This window comes from Henningerozyma blattae, chromosome 1 (assembly GCF_000315915.1).
Source record: "Henningerozyma blattae CBS 6284 chromosome 1, complete genome".
NCBI classification, from domain to species: Eukaryota; Fungi; Ascomycota; class Saccharomycetes; order Saccharomycetales; family Saccharomycetaceae; genus Henningerozyma; species Henningerozyma blattae.
The window spans coordinates 1,021,462-1,040,943 of NC_020185.1; the positions used below are offsets into that span (position 1 = coordinate 1,021,462).

The 19,482-nt window shown below is 32.7% G+C and overlaps 10 protein-coding genes across 10 annotated transcripts; 4 read left to right on the forward strand and 6 right to left on the reverse strand.

The window, feature by feature from the left end:
* Positions 1 to 291: 291 nt before the first annotated feature.
* TBLA0A04120 (uncharacterized protein) lies at positions 292 to 2,031 on the forward strand (the record flags this gene model as incomplete). The annotated part of the gene is made up of 1 exon (XM_004177679.1): positions 292 to 2,031. One exon carries the CDS (start codon positions 292 to 294, stop codon positions 2,029 to 2,031), a length of 1,740 nt encoding a protein of 579 aa, XP_004177727.1.
* A 310-nt stretch (positions 2,032 to 2,341) lies between these two features.
* On the reverse strand, positions 2,342 to 4,150 carry TBLA0A04130 (uncharacterized protein; the record flags this gene model as incomplete). The annotated part of the gene is made up of 1 exon (XM_004177680.1): positions 2,342 to 4,150. The coding sequence occupies one exon, from the start codon at positions 4,148 to 4,150 to the stop codon at positions 2,342 to 2,344; it is 1,809 nt and encodes a 602-aa protein (XP_004177728.1).
* A 572-nt stretch (positions 4,151 to 4,722) lies between these two features.
* On the reverse strand, positions 4,723 to 5,634 carry SPE4 (spermine synthase; the record flags this gene model as incomplete). The annotated part of the gene is made up of 1 exon (XM_004177681.1): positions 4,723 to 5,634. The coding sequence occupies one exon, from the start codon at positions 5,632 to 5,634 to the stop codon at positions 4,723 to 4,725; it is 912 nt and encodes a 303-aa protein (XP_004177729.1).
* Positions 5,635 to 6,173: 539 nt separating this feature from the next.
* On the forward strand, positions 6,174 to 7,544 carry TRM82 (Trm82p; the record flags this gene model as incomplete). Its single annotated transcript, XM_004177682.1, has 1 exon — positions 6,174 to 7,544. The coding sequence occupies one exon, from the start codon at positions 6,174 to 6,176 to the stop codon at positions 7,542 to 7,544; it is 1,371 nt and encodes a 456-aa protein (XP_004177730.1).
* A 539-nt stretch (positions 7,545 to 8,083) lies between these two features.
* Positions 8,084 to 8,386, reverse strand: SMD3 (mRNA splicing protein SMD3; the record flags this gene model as incomplete). Its single annotated transcript, XM_004177683.1, has 1 exon — positions 8,084 to 8,386. The coding sequence occupies one exon, from the start codon at positions 8,384 to 8,386 to the stop codon at positions 8,084 to 8,086; it is 303 nt and encodes a 100-aa protein (XP_004177731.1).
* A 370-nt stretch (positions 8,387 to 8,756) lies between these two features.
* Positions 8,757 to 11,621, forward strand: PEP3 (tethering complex subunit PEP3; the record flags this gene model as incomplete). Its single annotated transcript, XM_004177684.1, has 1 exon — positions 8,757 to 11,621. The coding sequence occupies one exon, from the start codon at positions 8,757 to 8,759 to the stop codon at positions 11,619 to 11,621; it is 2,865 nt and encodes a 954-aa protein (XP_004177732.1).
* A 159-nt stretch (positions 11,622 to 11,780) lies between these two features.
* On the reverse strand, positions 11,781 to 13,685 carry GID11 (Gid11p; the record flags this gene model as incomplete). Its single annotated transcript, XM_004177685.1, has 1 exon — positions 11,781 to 13,685. One exon carries the CDS (start codon positions 13,683 to 13,685, stop codon positions 11,781 to 11,783), a length of 1,905 nt encoding a protein of 634 aa, XP_004177733.1.
* Positions 13,686 to 14,031: 346 nt separating this feature from the next.
* Positions 14,032 to 15,096, reverse strand: TBLA0A04190 (uncharacterized protein; the record flags this gene model as incomplete). The annotated part of the gene is made up of 1 exon (XM_004177686.1): positions 14,032 to 15,096. One exon carries the CDS (start codon positions 15,094 to 15,096, stop codon positions 14,032 to 14,034), a length of 1,065 nt encoding a protein of 354 aa, XP_004177734.1.
* Positions 15,097 to 16,739: 1,643 nt separating this feature from the next.
* STM1 (Stm1p) lies at positions 16,740 to 17,507 on the forward strand (the record flags this gene model as incomplete). The annotated part of the gene is made up of 1 exon (XM_004177687.1): positions 16,740 to 17,507. The coding sequence occupies one exon, from the start codon at positions 16,740 to 16,742 to the stop codon at positions 17,505 to 17,507; it is 768 nt and encodes a 255-aa protein (XP_004177735.1).
* Positions 17,508 to 17,663: 156 nt separating this feature from the next.
* On the reverse strand, positions 17,664 to 18,728 carry PCD1 (8-oxo-dGTP diphosphatase; the record flags this gene model as incomplete). The annotated part of the gene is made up of 1 exon (XM_004177688.1): positions 17,664 to 18,728. One exon carries the CDS (start codon positions 18,726 to 18,728, stop codon positions 17,664 to 17,666), a length of 1,065 nt encoding a protein of 354 aa, XP_004177736.1.
* Between the last annotated feature and the right edge of the window lie 754 nt (positions 18,729 to 19,482).

Below are 19,482 nucleotides of genomic sequence, written 5' to 3' on the forward strand. Positions count from 1 at the left end.
TAGGTACTCTACAATCTGCTAACATGTAATGTTTATTTTTAGCTGAGTATCTATTTTCTAGGATATATATTAATTATTTATGAATCTTTCTAATTGAAAACGATTTTTTTTGTTAGTTGTTTATTGATATTAAAATTTATGACATTATTAATTTTAAACTGAAATTGTCAAGAACTTCGGAATAAGAGATAAAAAAATCAGTATTCAAATTATAATAAAATTCATTAGCACAATAATAATCACAAAAATACTAATAGAAATGTATAGAGTTATTCGCTAGATTGATAAAGAATGACTAATCCCGCATATAATGTGTATGATGAACTAAAAAAACTCTATACTTATGCAACCTCAGTTATTAACGAAAATGAGGGTAACAAAGCAATTTTTGAACGAACAAAATTGGAGTTAAAACTTACCTCAAATTATGCCGAAAATATTGACGACACATTTCGAAATGGAAGATATGATTCTTTACCACTCGTTGTGGCTAGAGGTTATGTCTATGAGTATGACAATTTGGGGCATCATACAAAATTAAAGACTAGAAAGGATTTGAAAGAATCAGGAACAACTGTACCTCAAGAAGCTTCTTTGAAAAGAAAAAGAAGCATTGATGACGATATTTCACCAAATAATTCAGAAAAAGTAAATGATTTGAAAAGGAATACCGAGATTATCCAAACCTTACTTGGCTCATCTGACAGTAGTAAACGCTCTATAGGTTGGGGAGATAGTGCTATTCTAAGACAGCCTGCTTTAGAATCGAGCCCTTCTTCAAATAAGGCATCTATGGATAGAAGCACATCTCAGTGTAATGAATTCTTGAACCAAAATAAGTTAGAAGAGTATGGATCACAAGTACAACCCCAGAAAAATAAGATGATTCCATTGCCCCAAGGTAAACCACAAATTATACCAACAACGAGGAAGTCATTAGTTATTGATAATGAACCTTTAGATAAGCAATCAAGGTCAACAACTCCAAAGTTCGCTGCACCAATTTCAATTGCTTCTAGTAATACCGCTCTTACAAAAATTTCATCTAATCCTAATAAAGAGACTAGTACAGGAACTTTAGCAAGCAAGGCTCATGTAGAAAGTTTAAAAAAACATACTAAAGGAATTATCGTAGATGCATCAGCGATTCCTGCTATTGAAAACTCTCTAGAGCCTACCTTTCCCTTAGTAGAAAATCCCAGAGCAAATGCTTCCAATAACACCTATTCAGCTAATAATGTTAATAAGGAACGTCATTCTAAAAGGCAAAGCAAATTATCACCTAGTAAGATAAACACCACAAATACTGTTCGACATGATGTAGAAGAGGGCAATACTCTCACTCAAAGGAAAGCTAATAATACCTCAAATAACTTTACTGAACCTAATAGTCACCGAGTTACTCATCAATCAAATATCCAGCACTCAAATATCTCCACAATAAATGCATTAGAATCTAATTTTAACCAAACAAGTTCAAGTTGTGATAAAAATAATATAGTTTCATCAACCGCAGATTTTCATACTTCTGATCTTGCTTCAACGAGCCAAGAAAGCTCAGCGAACAATGGAGAAAAGTCTTCTGATGGTACTACTGAATATATTCAGCACTTTTCTGAGCCTATAGAAAGCATTCCTGAAAATTATATGGCAACTGTAATGCCACCGAATACTGATCAGGGAAGCAATGTGCATCTCACTAAACGAATATATCAAGAACCAGAAATAAGAGTCAAAGAGGAGGATGTTAAATATATTTCTGTGTCAAATAATGGGCCTCAAAGAACTATTAACAATAATGTAACTGCCCCTGGAATAATTCTAGAGAACTCACAAGAAATTTATCCATCATTGTATCACTATAATGCTTCTCAAAGGACTTATCAAACTGTTCAAGCCCTATCGGTTCATCATCCACAACATATTGAAAATACATCATCTACCGATCTAGTTAATTCACAAACAGGTAGAGTTCCGAAAAGTTTAAAAAGGCTTGGGGACCTAATCAAGAAGTATAAACTTGATGAATAGTAATGATTTTTATTTTCATTTCATAAATAGCGTGTGGTTACTTTTTCTAACTTTAATTTTGCTATTCTTTTTTTTGTTATTTGTTTTTTATATAAAAACTGAGGATCAATAAATTAATAGTGTGCTGTATGAAGGGCTAAATGGTGACTAAATAGGAACTTTTTTGAAACTAGCATATATATTAATCATAGCTTATATTCTTCCTAACTATTAGTTTGAGAGTTTTGTTATTAGTAAAAGTTATATACCTATATAAATACATTTTTAATATGGTAAAACACATTATATATTAGTTATCGTTTTTTATGCTCTATTTATTTAAAGTTTGCAAAAAACATCTTATATCATCCTTGGAGAAAATTTCAGTTAAATCAGATAGTGAATTTCTTTTGAAGTTTGGGTATATCTTACTAACTTCTTCGATTAGACCCAACTGTAACGAGCCAATATTTTCAAGATTGCTATTGTTTGTCACCATTCCCCATAATTTCAGTGCTAACGCACAATTAACATCCTCATAATGTACCTTATCTAAAGCAGCATCCTCAAATTTGTATATTCCCTTCTCATGAGATCGCCAATAATACCAATCGAATGTCCTAAAAACAGGAAAATATCGATCTTTGATATTTGGGTTTGAATAATCACGAATCAAATTTTCAACCCATTCTTTATTTTCTTCATACCATACTGAATTCCCATTAATTTTTTCGATATGTGTCACAATGGCAGCGGCAATAATATGATAACAGTAATGTAAATTGTGATTTTTATAATAACGATTTTCAAAATCTTTCCCACACTTTCCAGAGGAAACTAGACCACCCCAAGTAACATCGTAATTTAAGGGATATATCTGGGAATTTTTTCTGAATAATTCCAATGCAGTTTTAATTTGGAGAGAATATGTGTTTACCAGTTCTTTGTTATTTAATATATAGTGGCAGCAATATAAAATCCAGCAATATTTTGCAATCAGTCTTCCTGAAAAATACATCGAATCTCTATTTGTCTCCTTTGGAATATCTGTCTTATTACACTCACTCATAATTTTATTAATTAAAAATTCATTTTCTGACACATTTTGATAATTTTTAGTAAGAGTTAATGATGCAAAGGGGTTAAAAGCTCGTTCTGTAGTGTCTAAAATTTGAAATTCGAAATTATTTCCCAAATAACATTTCATTGGAATACCTTTTTTCGACTTCAAGCATGTCTTTATAATTTTAGATTCAATTTCGTCCTTTAGATTTTTTGTATGATGAGGCAATAAATAAATTGTAGATGCTCCAGAAGTAGAATTACCATAGCTTGAATATTTATAACAAAATTGGTAGCCATAAGTTAAACGAGTTGCAGTAATTTCACAATCAGTGATGAATTTACCTGCAGCTGAATTAAAGTGGTCATTGTCTTCTGTTGTCAATTGAAAGATACAGCCCTTTGCAATGGAGTTAGCAACAAGGTTATGATTTTCATTATCAATATATAAATCAAACATTAAATTTCCATTAACGTACACATAGAGAAACCATATACTCCCGTTATTTAGGGTAAGTTCATATTTTCTTATACCATATTTGGGAGTGGGTAAATGCTTGAATTTTTTAAAACCAATTTTTGAAATAATAACAGGTTTAATATTGTAATACATAGCAGTAATAAACCCCATACCTTGGACTAACGGGAACCAAATAAATTCAGTGGCTGATTTCTTAATATGGACCTGTATTGACATGTTATTAATACCTGTATTGAGTAAATAAATATTGGTAGGATGTTTATATTCTAAAGCAGTGAGAACCAGAAAATCAGAGTGAGATACACGAGGGACATTTAACTCCTTGCAATGAGAATTTACGTCATGAACACACATCCCAATTAAATTTTTCTTTTTAATAAAACTTATAGAGTATGGATCGGTCGTTACAGTCCCCATTTGATTTCCTAAAATAATGTTTCGATAAAATTTATTTGTTTGAATTGCCCTATTGTTGGAATTAATATGATTTGGTGGGGTTATCTCATGTTCAATTCTAGTAAATTCTGGGATTGGGGAATTAACTGATAATGGGTAATTGAAAATATTCCCATTGTTTTCTTCTTTTTCAGAAACCATTATTCAATATATTATAAAATATGTGGGGTATGTATATCAATATGTCTATACGTTATATTAAGTTATGTGATGTATTTGGATGACAGTTTTATTTAATTAAGCAAAATTTAGTAGTTTTGATTAGAAAGTCAATAATATAGATATCTTCCCATTTTTTGATTATTTTTTTTATAACCATTATTTAAATATGAATATGATTTTGTGACGCCTCCAATCCGACATAATCGGAGTGACAACATATTTGTAATAAATATTATTATTGATGAAAATGCTTTTAGTAAGATTAAAAGATAGTAAAACGTCTTTGATATTAATAGCTTTTGTCTAGAAGTAAGATTTAGTAGAAATATTTTTCCAAAACATAACCTTGTAAGTACTTATTGAATTTTTTATTTCCATATAATTTTTTTTTTAAAAAAATAATATACAATATATAAATGAATTTAAAAATAAAAGGAAAAAGGAAAATCAAAGCGTAGATAAAAACATTTTCTTTACTATACATTAATATCTATTATAGAATGAATTATGGCGATGAAAACTCTCCCCTATCAATTGTGGTGATTAGTGTTCTAATCCTTATTCAGTAGTGAATTTGCCCAAGTCGGTAGTACAAACGATGCAGAATGTATTGAAGGGTTATAATATCTCATTGATGACTGTTCTTCTGGTAAAGGTTTGCGGCATGGTTTTGTAACATCCAAATCATTTCTTTTGCTACAAATAATTAATCCTAGTTGTCCAGATGTGTATGATGGAACTAATGTACTACAATATTGAGTATTTAAAAAAACAGTCTTCGCAGTTTTTATCAAACTCTTTAAATAATTAATATTCAACCATATACTTTCAGATGCTTGAGCGATTACAATACCATTTTCATTTAATGCATTGTATAACAATTTAAAATAGCTTTGTTCAAAAAATGCTTCAGCAGGACCTTCTGGATCAGAAGAATCGGTGATAATGACGTCATATTTTTCTTTGCTTTCTAAGTATGAAGCATCCTTTAGAAATTTAAACCCATCGCATAGTTCTACTTTAACTTTTGGATGATTTAGTGAAACAGACATGGAAGGTAAATATTTTTTGGATAATTCAATGACCGTTTTATCAATTTCTACTAAAGTAACAGATTCTACTGAATGATGTTTTACAACTTCTCTTAAGACCCCACCATCTCCACCTCCGATGACTAATACTCTTTTAGGACGTTCATGAGAATAAAGTGAGACATGAGCAATCATTTCTTGATATGCAAATTCATCTCGTTCTGTACATTGGATTATTCCGTCCAACACTAGAACATTTCCAAAAGTAGTGCTTTTAAACACCAAGATATCTTGGAACTCGCTACGAGAGTGATGTAGAATCTTTTCGACTTTTAATGCAAATGCTTGGCCAGGGAAATGAGCGTCACTTATTTCTCTGAACCATCCATCTTTAATGGCGGGATGTGAAAGAAGTTGATCTTCTTGTGTCATTGTTTTTCAATTATTTTAATATAATTATGAAAATATAATAATCATGAAGCAATCAGATATTTAGTTACCGCTATTCTAAAATTCTCCAGTTAACATATATATGTATAATTTAATACTCATCTCATCTCTTCGCGGTAAAAAAAAATAGAAAAAAATATTATCCTACGGAAGATTATTATTGTGAAAAATTATTGAAAAACAACATATTGGAAAAAAAATACACGACTTTTAAAAAAGTGCTTGATAAAAACGTATTTTTTGCTATAAATTTATTCTTTGACAATCAATTGAGTTATATATAGATGATATTTGGATGTTAATTTTCATTTTAAAACTCTTGATAAGGCAATTCAGAGATTCTTATCACGTGACATATTTGAAATTAACTACTCTAGAAATTTTTTTTTAAGCGATGAGCTGTCTTGAAGATATTTTTTCACTTTTATACTTAAAATATTTAATCATATCTTGAAAAGTAATCTTTAAAGAACAGTATATTATAAGTCTGTAGAATTTTTATTCCTATCCGTAATAGAGTAATGACTATAACTCATCCAATTCAAACCATTCTATCTAGAAGCGATGGTAAACTCTTCTTTATCGTGGTGAAAAACATGATTTTAGCGTTAAAGACTACTGATAATAAAAACTATTCTATTTGTGGTAAATGGGTTGATGATTTAGATAGAACTCCATTTTTGAAACAAAATGTATTGAAAGAACAAGCTCGTCAAATAGCGGCCAATGAAGAAGCTGGTATCAGCAAAAAAATAAAAAAAAATGATGGTGCCTCTTCACCTGCTTCTATAATAAAAAAGGAAGCCAAAGTTCCTGTACCAGGTTCAGGAGCTCCACAGATTTATCTACAAATTAGAAATTTAGCTCTATCAAGAGATGAGACTAAATTGTACGCTTGTACTGATTCTGATAAAGCTATTGTGGTATTTAAAATTGATCTAACTACCAATGAAAATTGTTTGGAATTAGTTAAAAGACAACCATATCCTAAGAGGCCGAATGCTATTACTTCAACTTTAGATAGCAAATCAATTGTTATGGCTGATAAATTCGGTGATGTCTATGATATGCCACTTGAAGGAGATGTTGTGGACAATGTAGAAGAATTAAATCCAATTTTAGGTCATGTTTCCATGTTAACAAACGTTCTTGCTTCACAAGATTCAAACGGGAAAAACTATATTATTACAAGTGATAGAGATGAGCATATAAAAATATCGCATTACCCTCAAACTTTCATTGTTAATAAATGGCTTTTTGGTCATGAAGAATTTGTTTCTTCTTTAGTTATTCCTGATTACAAAACAAATTTATTATTTAGTGCAGGTGGTGATCATTCTATTTTTAGTTGGGATTGGGAAAAGGGAACATTATTGGACAAATTTGAATATTCTCAAACAATTAAACCATATTTAACTGATAGACACCTGGCTCCAGAAAGATTTCAAAATGAAACCAATGATTCGATTGAATATGCTGTTGTAAATATTACAACTTTCAAAAACTTGCCATATCTTGCCTTTTTCGTTGAAGCTACACCTTTATTAATTATCTTAAAGGTTCAAAATGATGGTAAATTAAGTTTTTTCCAGGATATTAAAATGTCTAATAACATCATTTCCTTATCATCTGTTTATACAACAAAGAATATTCCAACATTTGCTGTAACACTTGATGCTACCGAGCAAGCTGGTATGCCTACCCTAGTAGAATTAGCAGAATTCGATGAAGCAAACAGTAGATTTATCATTTCAAAAGATGTTTGTGGACCATTAAATAACTTCATTATTGACACACTAAAAGATGATAAAATTGCACAAGTCGAAAAATCTTCTATTTTCCCATTATATACTGTCATAAATCTGAAAAAGCATGGTGAGCATTATTCATAGACTGTAAGAAATAATCTGTATAACATATATATATATAATTTGATACCTTAATAAAAGTCATATTATATCTAGCTAATTGAAGATACTTAAGATTGTTATGATTAAAAGGCTTTTGATATATCTTCTTGTAGATACAAAAAATCTTTCAAATAACTAAGATATCATATATTGTGGTAATCATAGGGATATAATAAAACCATAAGTATTCCATATCAGAGATAATTAAATTGTCAAAGAATAGATGTATGTAGTTGCAAAATTTAGAAAAAAAAAAAAAAAAAAATTAAAAATTACATTCAATCATGACCTCAAGAGAGATTCAAATCATCAAGTCAAATTCTGGAATACTGATACAATATAGTATATCATCTAATTGTTGCGATATTCGGAACAATTACTGAGCTATTATTCATCAGACATATTGCGGTTATGTTTGCGAATAAAAATATAAGAAAAACACTATTTTTATCACAAAATTCTTACCACTACCCAATATATTCCATAATAAATTTTAAAGTAATAATTTACCCATTATTTTCTTATCTTCTTCTTGGACCACGAACAGGTGGTAATTGTTTTGATTGAGGACCAGTTTTGAATAATGGAGCTTTTTGTAGCATTGAAGGAAGGACAAAAAACCTAATATGGGATCCTCTTACAAACACTTGATCCATTCTACTTTGTTTGCTATCAGTTCCTGTAACAAGGACATCTTGTAATTGAACGTTCATGTTATCTTCACTTTCAACAAGTCTACCTTTATAAGTTTCTCCATTAATTAATTCCAAAGAAACAATATGGCCTTGTGCTTCACTTAATAACTTAATTGGAACACTACTCATTATTTTAGTAATTTTATTAAAATTATTTTGATTCAATATCGAGCCTTTGTATATCTACTGAAGTATATTTTATTAAATCCTGTTTATTTTTTAAGAGTTCTTCTAATTAGCATGGAACAAATTTTTAACGGAGAATTTCAAAAAATACCTCTCTGTAGTCTTTTTATATAATATTAACCCTAAAATATATATATACATATGAATGTATATAAAATAAAATACATCTTAATAATATGATCCAGAGTGGGTTAATTAATTTTGATGGGGAATTATATTATTTAAAAAGATACAATTTGGAGAAATTAGAACAAGTGAATTAGAAACCAAATAGACCTCAGCATTAGACAAAAAAAGAAAAAAGAAAATAAAAATGGAAATTAGCATAGAGAAAGTTCAATTAGATTTCATTAATAATGATATTGCGGGGAACATAAAAACATTTCAAGTACAATCCAATATAATGTGTTTTGGTCTACGCTCAGGCCTACTATTTATAATTGATTTGGATAATCCTGCAGAAGCTTGTCAATATCAGTTACAATTAACTACATCTGGTGCAAACTCAGAAAGCTTGAGTAAAGCTTGGTTATCGCCAAATGGTAAAATTCTTTTTATAAAGACAGATTTTGCCAGATATTATTTTTGCGATATCTATAATTTATTGAATTCTATTAATACAAGTAAAGGCAAACTTTCAAATATTACACAAGCTAAAAAATTAAGTCGAAAACGTTGCGATATTAGAAGTGTTCAATGGTGTAATAATAATTCACTTCTTTGTGGTACAGAAAATGGAAAATTATATTATATTTATATTCATGATTATAAGAATATGGAAAATTTTTTACTTGGAGAATCAAAATTGGTAAAATTATATCAATCAAAACATTCTATTGATGGAATATCGTGGATAGCAAATGAAAATGTCTGTCTCGTTGCCTCTGGACAAAAGATAATGTTATGGAAAGGTAATAATAATAGTAATAATAAGAAGTCTGACACCATTGCTAAAGATCCTGAGACATTATTTAAAGAAAACCCTAATCCATTCAATGAGGAGGAATTTGAAAAAGTTCATAAGGAAGGGGGAACCAAATTTGCATCTTTACAAAATTCATTTGCTTGGGTCACTGGGACAGGTATTGTTTATGAAGAGATTGTAAAATCTAGTGAGAAAAATAATATTCTAAGTGATGCTAATGTTTTTTTAAATATTGAATTGCCTCAGTCCAATTTTAATATTCGAGATATTATATTAACTCAATTCCATATTATGTTATTGCGAGGGTCTACTATTACAGTGATTAATCAATTAAATAATGAGATTGCCTTTGATGAAACCATACCAATAACTGAACAAGAAAAAATCTTAGGAATAACATCGGATTATTCAGATATTCATCATCCTACATTTTGGTGCTTTTCTAATAATAACATTTATGAAATAATTATAAAGAAGGAAGCTAATTCAGTTTGGAAAATGTTATGTGTTAATGGACAATATGAAAAAGCATTATCTTTGGAAGGATTATCATCTATTGAAAGATCTAACATTTTCCAAGAAATGGGGGAATATTATTTTAAAGATAGCAAATTTAATGAAGCTGCTCAATCCTTTGGTAACTCATTCTCTTCCCCTATTAGAAGTATTGCATTAAAATTTTTCAAAACGTCATCTACTAATACTAATAATGCCCTTTTAGAATATTTAAGTATTAAATTGGATTCCTTAGATTCCAGTAACCAAGTTCAAAAAATTTTATTATCTTCATGGATAGTTTGGATTTATATGAAATTATTTAATGATCTTCAAGAAGATATTAGTGTAGAACATAATATTGACAAATTAGCGAAATTGAATGACTCAAAAGAAAACATTCGAATGAATTTGAAAAAATTTTTAAAAACCCATCTTGAATCGTTTGATAAATATACTATATTACAAATATTATCCAAACAACAAGGTCATGAATTTTCAATATATTTTGAAAATTTATTGGGACATTATGATCATGTATTATCATATTGGATTGATCAAAAAAATTGGAATGAAGCATTAAAATTATTAGTGGAAACTCAAGATCCTAACTCGTGTATTAAATTTGCATCGATTTTATTATTAAATTGTCCTGAGGAGACTATTATTGCATGGATGAAAATCCCTCAACTTCAGCCTACAAAACTTATACCTGCATTATTAAATTATTTTACTCATTATCAAAAAAAGATATCCACAAATCCAGAAACAAATTCCATTATGGAACCTAATTATGCATTAAATTATTTAAAATGGTATATTGATGAATATGGAACTCCTGAGAAAATCTTGTATAATACTACGATATATATGGTGGTATCGGGATATCCATCACATGTTGTGGATGAAATAGCAGAAGAAAATATTATTAAATTTATGAAATTACATGAAGGTCAATATGATATTGAGTTTATTTTAAGATTGACAATGAAATATAAACGTATTCGAATTGTCCTTTATATTTATTCATTATTAAATTTATATGAAGATGCAGTTAATTTTGCCCTAGAGAATGGTATGATTGACTCTGCAAAGCAACTAATCAGTCAAGATAATAACGATGAGATTATGCTTGATGAGAAAATCATTAAAGAATTATGGATCAAAATAGCCAAAGTTATTCTTTATGAAAATAAAACCCAAGATATTAAATCAATCATTAAAACAATAATTCATGAATCCAATGAAATTTTAACGATTCGCGATTTATTACCTTTATTTAATCAATTCACAACAATTGCGAATTTAAAAGAAGAATTAATTAAGAGTCTTGAAACGCATGGACAATCGATGACACAAGTCTCTGAAGATATTAAACAATCTATTAAGATGAAGAAGATTATTGTTCAAGATATAGAAATGTTTAAACAACGGTATGTGATGTTAGAACCTAGAGTCTCATGTAGTCATTGTAATATGATTTTACAGACGAGGAAATTTTTCGTTTTTCCATGTAATCATTCATTCCATACGGATTGTTTAATTAAAGTTATATTAAATTCTAATGATTATATATTAAAGAGTAAGATTGAAAATTTCCAAGCTAATTATAATAATAAGAAGAAACAAAAGCAAAGTATCAAAGAATTCGAAACGATGTTATCATCTAAATGTGTTCTTTGTAGTGAGATTAATATTAACAATATAGATTCACCTCTTCAAATTGAAGAAGAAGAGTTGGCCAAATGGGAAATATAGACGAAGGAAAGATGAAATAAAAGCAAAACATATTTTTGTATAATAAATAACATATACATATATATATAAACGCGTATAAACTCGTAAAAAAAAAAATTATTTTATTTAAAAAAAAAGGGAAAAAAAAATACAAATATATATTTTTGGAAGTAAATAAGATTAACAAAAATCATAGCCAGAAAAACTACGCCTTGCCCAAGAATTAATATTCCATTTCAACACACCATAATGAGAACCGATGATTAAAGAACTTGAATTTTCATCTTCGATCCAATCCAAACCAGAAATGTTACTCTCGTCAGTGAAATCTGAACTTGAATAATTGTAATCCATTTGAATATTGTTATTATCTGAATAATTGTTTACAATATTTTGGAATGTACGTGAAGGTGAAGGAATAGGAGTGGTATCTATTGAAATAAAATCTGTATTTTCAAACATATTTGGTGATGTAGGGTTGTTGTATAGAGATGGATCTATTTCAGGAGGATCATCTATAGAAGTGGACACGCGTCTTACTTTAAAGGCGAATGAATCCTCTTTTGGGGTTGGAATTGCATTGGCATTGGCATTGGCATTTACCAATTGATTAAAATTGTTTATTCTATATGGGTTTGTCGTAGCTTTAGGGAATGGAATTAATTTTGGTTCTAAATATTTTAAAGGTATTATTCTTGCCTTAGTAACCCAGGGTTCAAAAGTCTTTTGAGGTTGAGGGTATGAATGTCTTCTAAATTGAGAATTGTTTGTCATTGATGGAGTTGGATCATTTTTCAATTTTTCAGGAAGCAAAATGACTTGATGATTATCGAAATTTCTTGTATCAATAATATGAACTCTGCCTTGATGTTCAGAGATGAAAAGTAAATCGTCAAGACCTTTACTAAATTTACAAACTCTAAATGCACCGTTATGAGATAAAGGTCTTGAAGAATTGAATTGAGTTAAAGGAGTATCCATTTTTCTTAAATCGTACAACAAGCAAACCCCATTTTGGAAAATCGTGGCAAATTGTAAATTATTTTCTGCAAATGAAGTATAAAACCCATGATCTGCATTCGGAGCTCTAAGAATGTTATTATTTATGGAATTATTATGACTATGATTATGATTATTATTATTATTACTATGAATGTCTATGGATTCTGAATGATGGTCTGGAATGGCGAATCTTGGGATTCTTTTAGAAGAGATGACTGTGTTGTTTAAATTAGAATTTGATTCAGGTGTTAATAAAAAGACATCGGAGATCAAATTTCTTCTATAAACGGCAAACTCGTTAGAATCACCAGAAACCACCATTGTATTATAATCATTGGAAATGGCGACGTTATTTAAGGCGAATTTCAAATCTGAAAATTGTTGTATCAATTTAACATTTGAATTGGAAATGTTACATTGATACATATGAGAATCATTATTACATGAAAACAACTGGAATTCATTGTTACCCTTGGGTATTATTGAGACGCAATTATTAATCAATTGACCCAAGATAAACGTCTTGGAAAAATTGGTCTGAGCGTTGTGTAGGGACAAAATACCTTGCCAATTGTTTGTAATCATGGAGTTTGGAAGTGAAAGCGGTTCAGGTTGTGGTAAATGTGTGGATGAAGAAGGTAACGATGACGACTCTAGCGCTGTATCGTCCTTTGTGATCAATCCTCCACATGCGAAAAGTCCGTTTGTTTCAGTAAAACACCTTGGTTTGAAATCAAACCGGACAACTTCGGTGGAAAGTGAGGTGTTGTGTTTTAAAGTTGGAATATTATTAGTAGTAGTATTAGTATTAGTATTATTATGGTGTAAATATTGTTGTTGTTGTTGTGAGGGGGGTAAAGTATTTGTCCCTGTATGTAACTGTCTAATGGAATGGTCGTAGATGTAGTAAATGGTGCCTAGTTGAGATGTCGATGCCTTGACACAGTCTCTTAGTTGCCAGTGGTTGATAGAGACTTTGGCATCGTATAGTTCTAGGTTAGGCATGAGATAGTTTTGGTATATTTTATCTCGGCCTGTATTTACTCTTTCATCTTGCGACTGATCCGATAAGTCTATTGTCATGTTTGAGCTTGAGCTTGAGCTTGAGCTGATATGTGATGTTTTGTAAAAGTATTTGAATATTGATGTTTTAAAAAATAACTAAGTATAAGTGTGAGCAAAAGGTAAAAAGTAAAAGGAATAGGAAAAGAAATGGTAATTGTGAAGTAAAAAATAATTTAATATGTTTTGTTTTTTATTGCATACGGTATGTTATCAATGAATGCAGATCGCCCCTTATTTTTTTTATTTTTAATTCCGAAGCGAAGCGAAACGTAAAGAAGGAAATTAAAAAAAAAAAAAAAATAAGAAATCACGCAACAGGTCACGTGAGGGGCTCCAATGTGTAAGAGAGAATAGTAGGTGCCAGCTAACTTTTTAAGCTAAGCAAGAGTCTTGCTGCATCGTTTTCATTATCTTGAGGTGTGGGATGTAATGGTGGGGTGGATTGGTCGATATCTGAGGAGGATTTGATACTTTGCAAAGATAAGTTGTCTTCCATAAAGGCGACACTGTTCTTCCTTAAGCTTTCAGCACCGATGGATTTCCAATCTTCTTCATCAGTCTCTGAATGGCTTGTTGATTTGGTGAGTGGTGTGAGGTGAGGGGTGATCTTTCTAGCATTTTGCAAAGAGATGTAGGAGCGTTTGTTGTGTTGGTCCAAAAGTGTGGACCGTAAACTTGATTCTTTGGAAAATGAAAGACGAGCTTCTCTGGAGGATAAGCGTTTTTCAGGTTTGGATGAAGAATGGCGTCGTTTGATGGGATGAGAATCTAGAGTGGACAAGTTGATGTTCATATGAGGCAGACGAGGAGATGTTGGAGTGGAATCGTCAAAGACCACGCTTGATTTCCTTCTTCTACCGTAGGTGAACAGATTGTCTTGCAATTTGGAAGTATCATCATCACTAGCTGCACTATCGGCTTCACTGTCACTTTCTTCATCTTCAGAGACGATTACGTCTGAATCTATTCTTGAATCCGCTTTGGGGATGGGGGTGTGGCTTGGTGTTGGCGAATCATGGATTTCGTCTGCGGAGGTGGTGGGAGGAGTGGTTGTGCTTGTGCTTGGGTTTGCGCCCGTGCTCGTGATCGTGCTCGTGATCGTGCTCGTGCTCGTGCTCGTTGGCAGCTTATGCAAGTGTTTGTTCAGGTTCTGTTTGTTCATTTCGTCTCTTAGTTTGAAAAAATCCAGCTTATTAGGCACGTATTTAACATTCCATTGGCCCCAGCCTACTTTTTCAAATATGATCAAGTTATCGATATCGCCCAGTTCCATAGTGTTGATGATCAACCGTCTTTGTTTGGAAGAGGAGAGTTTATCGAAGTTTGGTATTATCTTGTTGATTTCTTTGGTGATGTGTCTTATAGCCAAGGGTCCATTCTTACGAAGGATGGCAGACAGATCGCCAGGAGTGATTGTTGTGTTTTCCATGGGATGAGGGGGGAGGGATTGTGTGGTGTATTTGGTCTTTGGTGTTTTGACACGATGAGGTGCTGGTTGATGGGCAAGATGGTATATTTCTTATATACGGCACTAGCATCGAACAAGGCTGAAAATTTCACAAATTTCACAAGGACGGGTATTGATTTGTCAAAGTGGATAAACAATTGCAGACGCAGATGCAACAACAAAACAAAACAACACAACAATACAGTACAGTACAGTACAGAGCAAAGCAGTTCAATACAGTTGACCACAATACAATAACAATAACAATTCCACCACTACGGATCGTCTGTTTCGGGAAAAGGCCCGCTCGGACACTGCAACCTTTGGGGTGTTGCAAGGTGTTTAAAGTATAATATGCTGTGATGCATTATGCAGTGCTGGAGAGCAGAGGCAGGCAGCGCAGAGGGTGGAGACTGCAAGACAAGATGCTGTGCTGCCAGATGCTGTGCTACAAGATGCTGTGCTACAAGATACTCCGTCTGATCCCTGGCCAATCCGGCTGACTAACTTGTGTTGTGCGGCTGCCAAGATGTGTGAGTGTGTAATGTGTGTTATGTGTTAAGATGCGATGCGATCTGGGGCAAGATGCCAAGCGTGCAGCCGTGTGTAGCAGTGTGTTGCTTGTTGTAGTGTGTAACAACTCCACCTTGCTGTGCTAGGGCGGGGACAGGTGCGACCAGGACAAGCGACACTGCAAATACAATGCCAGACCGTGCTATAGCAACATTCCGAACCAGACGGCATTAGACCAGGTACATTAGACCAGGCATGCCATGCTATGCTACACAAAACTGCACCACGCTATCCCGTGCCATGGCAAACTGCAACCTGCAAACTGCATTGTGCATGGCACAGCCATGGTAAGCAGAACGCTTGTTGCTTAAGGATAGCGTTGCATAGCATGGGCATCTCATCGCACTTAGTAACAGCGCTGCCTAGTATAGGCATAGGCATAAGCATGGCACAAGCACCCAGAACAAGAATGTGACCGTATAACGTATAGCATGGCATGGCATACGATGTGCTAGAATTTTCAACACTTCAAGGCTAGCACGCCTCTTTGTGTCTGCGTCCCCCTAAATTTCCCGTGCGCAGCGTAACTCCCAGCACGCCAGGCAGTCCACCTGCTTCGCAGCCTGGAAGCACGCAACTTCTCGCTCTTTCTGCATCGCGTGTGAAATTTCATTGACAAATTATCTCCATCACATAGTCTATCGATAGCATAGTATATGTCATCGTGCTATGCTATGCATGCACTACTACACCATACACGGCATTACACACTACGTTCAACGTTCTACGCTCTACGTTGTACGTTCTACGCTCTACACTCTACACTCTACACTCTACGCTCTACTTTCTACTTTCTACTTTCTACGTTCTTGGTTGTTTGTTCTTCGCCTACCTGCCTGGTGTATTGCTAAACCACACCACCATGCATACTCTTGTCAATGTAGCTTGTTTGTTACTCCTCTTGCAATCCTTGCACTCTGTAGCTGCAGTAAACTGCAATTGCCACTTGCAACCTCCATCCTTTTAAAAAACACCACTCAAATAATACCACTAGCAATCGCACCCCACCAACAACTCAAGTTCGTTCAAGTTCGTTCATATCACACATAATAATGTCCAACCCATTTGACTTGTTAGGCAACGACGTTGAAGACGCTGATGTCGTCGTCCTCCCACCAAAGGAAATCGTCAAAAAGACCACCTCCTCCAAGAAAACCGACACTCCCCCACCTTCAGCTAACCCAGCTAGAGCCAACAAAAACAGATCTGCCAAGCAATCCACTGGTAACGACAGAGCTTTAAAGGACAAATCCGCTGGTAGACAACAAAACCAAAAGAAGGAAGTCTCTTCCAACTCCACTTCCAAGAGATCAACCGACAGAAAGAAGACCGACCGTCATTCAAGAACCGGTAAGACCGATTCCAAGAAGAAGATCGATCAAGCTTGGGGTTCCGATGCCACTGAATTAGATGACGAAACTGCTGCTAAGCAAGACGCCGAATCTGAAATCGCCCAAGATGCTGCTGCTGCTGCCGCCTCTGCTTCCAAGCAAATGTCTTTACAAGACTACATGCAATCCGTTTCCGGTAACCAATTGAACAAGACTCCAGAAACCAAGCAAGCTAGTGACGTCTTGGAAAACGCCGAATTGTTCGTCAAAGAACAAGAAGTCTTGGTCGAACCAACCAAGGTCAAGTCTTTGAGATCCAAGCAATTGAAGACCAAGGAATTCTTGGACTTTGACGCCACTTTCTCCGATGCTTTGCCAAAGAACAACAGAAGAGCCGGTAAATTCAACAAGGGTGGTAAGAAGAACTCAAAGAAAAACTCCCCACCTCCAAAGACTTTGGACTCCATGAACTTACCTTCTTTGGCTTAAGCGCATGTTGCTTGAACTTCTCCTTTGGCTTAACTTGAACATCGTTTTGAACTTCGTTCTACTTCTTTCCCCCCACTCTTTCCCTTATTTAATTTCCTACATCAATTTCTTTTGATATGTATATGCATTTTTATATATATATATATATTTAACAAATCAAGAAAAAAAAAAAAATAAAATACTTGCCTTTGCATTGCGATATCTACTTAAATATTGATTCTCCACATACTCTTTGAAGAAACTGCCCCCATCAATCAATTGCTTTTCCCAAGCATTCCGTTCTTTATTGATCATACTGGCTCCACTTTTCCATAATCCTTCAATCAGATCTTCATTACCAATTATTCGGTTTACAGATTGTAATGGAATTCGTTGTGTTTCTAAATTGATCCCAATACCACCAAGATCATATAATATACGTGCAGTCAATCCCCACACATCTCTTTTCAGCTGGGGTCCTTCACACCCGCTCCCATTTTCAAGTTCACTCCCACTCTCTCCACTGGTCCCACTCAAATCATCTATTTGTTCCAACCATGATGTTTCATTACTATTCATCTTGTCATAATAAAAATGTTTCACATCCCATTTCAATCCACCCCAATTGGCAAAATATCTTCTTTTCCTAAAATATTCCACTTGATAATTATTTAATTTCTCACGTAACCCATTATTACTTGTAATTGGATCCAACAATGGTATAGAAAACAATGAAGATGTTTCACCAGGGTTCAATTTACCAAAAAATTTATTAATATTTAAAGGTTCTTCGTATTTCCTTGTGACCCCTTCATTTCCCAATTTCCCCTGAGTGTTATATAAAAAGCAAACCATTGGTTTCACACTCAATAACGAATGTGAGAGATAGCAAGGGATTTGATCGCTGATTGTTTCAATCTCTAATCCATATTCTCCTCTTAAAATATCATTATTTCTAGGTAAACCTATTTCTTCTTCAGCTTCTCTTCTAGCAATCTCTTCAAAAGTTTCCCATTTATTATCAGCTTTACCACCAGGGAATGAAACATGTCCAGCAAACGCCCTTAATTTTCTCGATCTTTTTGTCAACAACACTCGTAATTTCGAATTTTGATCAATAAATAACAAGATTAAAACCACTGATCTTCGATTTTCTGGCCAAACATATTGAAGTGGGCATCTGTTGATATTTTTAAATCTTCGAATGTTATTCAATATCGTAATTGGTTTAGGCAAGTTCATAATTTTTTTGATTTACTCTTTTATTATTTTATTTTTTGGCCCTTAAGGCAAGATTCTTCAAGTTTTTTTTAAAAACTCCGATCCATTTCGGATTCTCATCGTTAGTAGATTAAAGTTGTTTTTTTTTTACCCCAATAATGGAGGGAGAAGGAAGAATTTTAAATAACATCTGAACAATACAAATTGTTAAAAAAAATAAAAAAAAATAAAATAAAATTAACACAATCCAGTTTACATTCTAGTAAAGCTTATATATAGTTGGGTTTATAAAAACACGTAAAAACACGTAAAAACACGTAAATACACGTAAATACACGCTTGCACTCTACTTTCAATCAATATGCCTTATCTACATTTTATTTTTTTCAAATTATAATTATAGTAATTGGTAGATGATTTTAATATTTATGATACAATAAGGATCAAAAAACATTATTGTACTAGAACTATGCTGATATTATTAAAGACACTAAATAATCAGTTATAATAGATACTATATAATTGTTACAATATCAGCCTAATAGACACGATATTAAGAGATAAAGTCCAAAGAAATAATTTGTTATTAGAGTATGTCTTTACAATAGATTTTCTATTCGAACCACTTTCAATATCCAAGTTCGATACCCACTTTCAAATATTCGATTAACCTTTGGATTTACACATAGTTGATTCACATCATAGGCGGTATGTCGAAAATTTATAGTCTTCATACAAAAGGCAATAAATTTTTCTACATTATATCTCTATATAT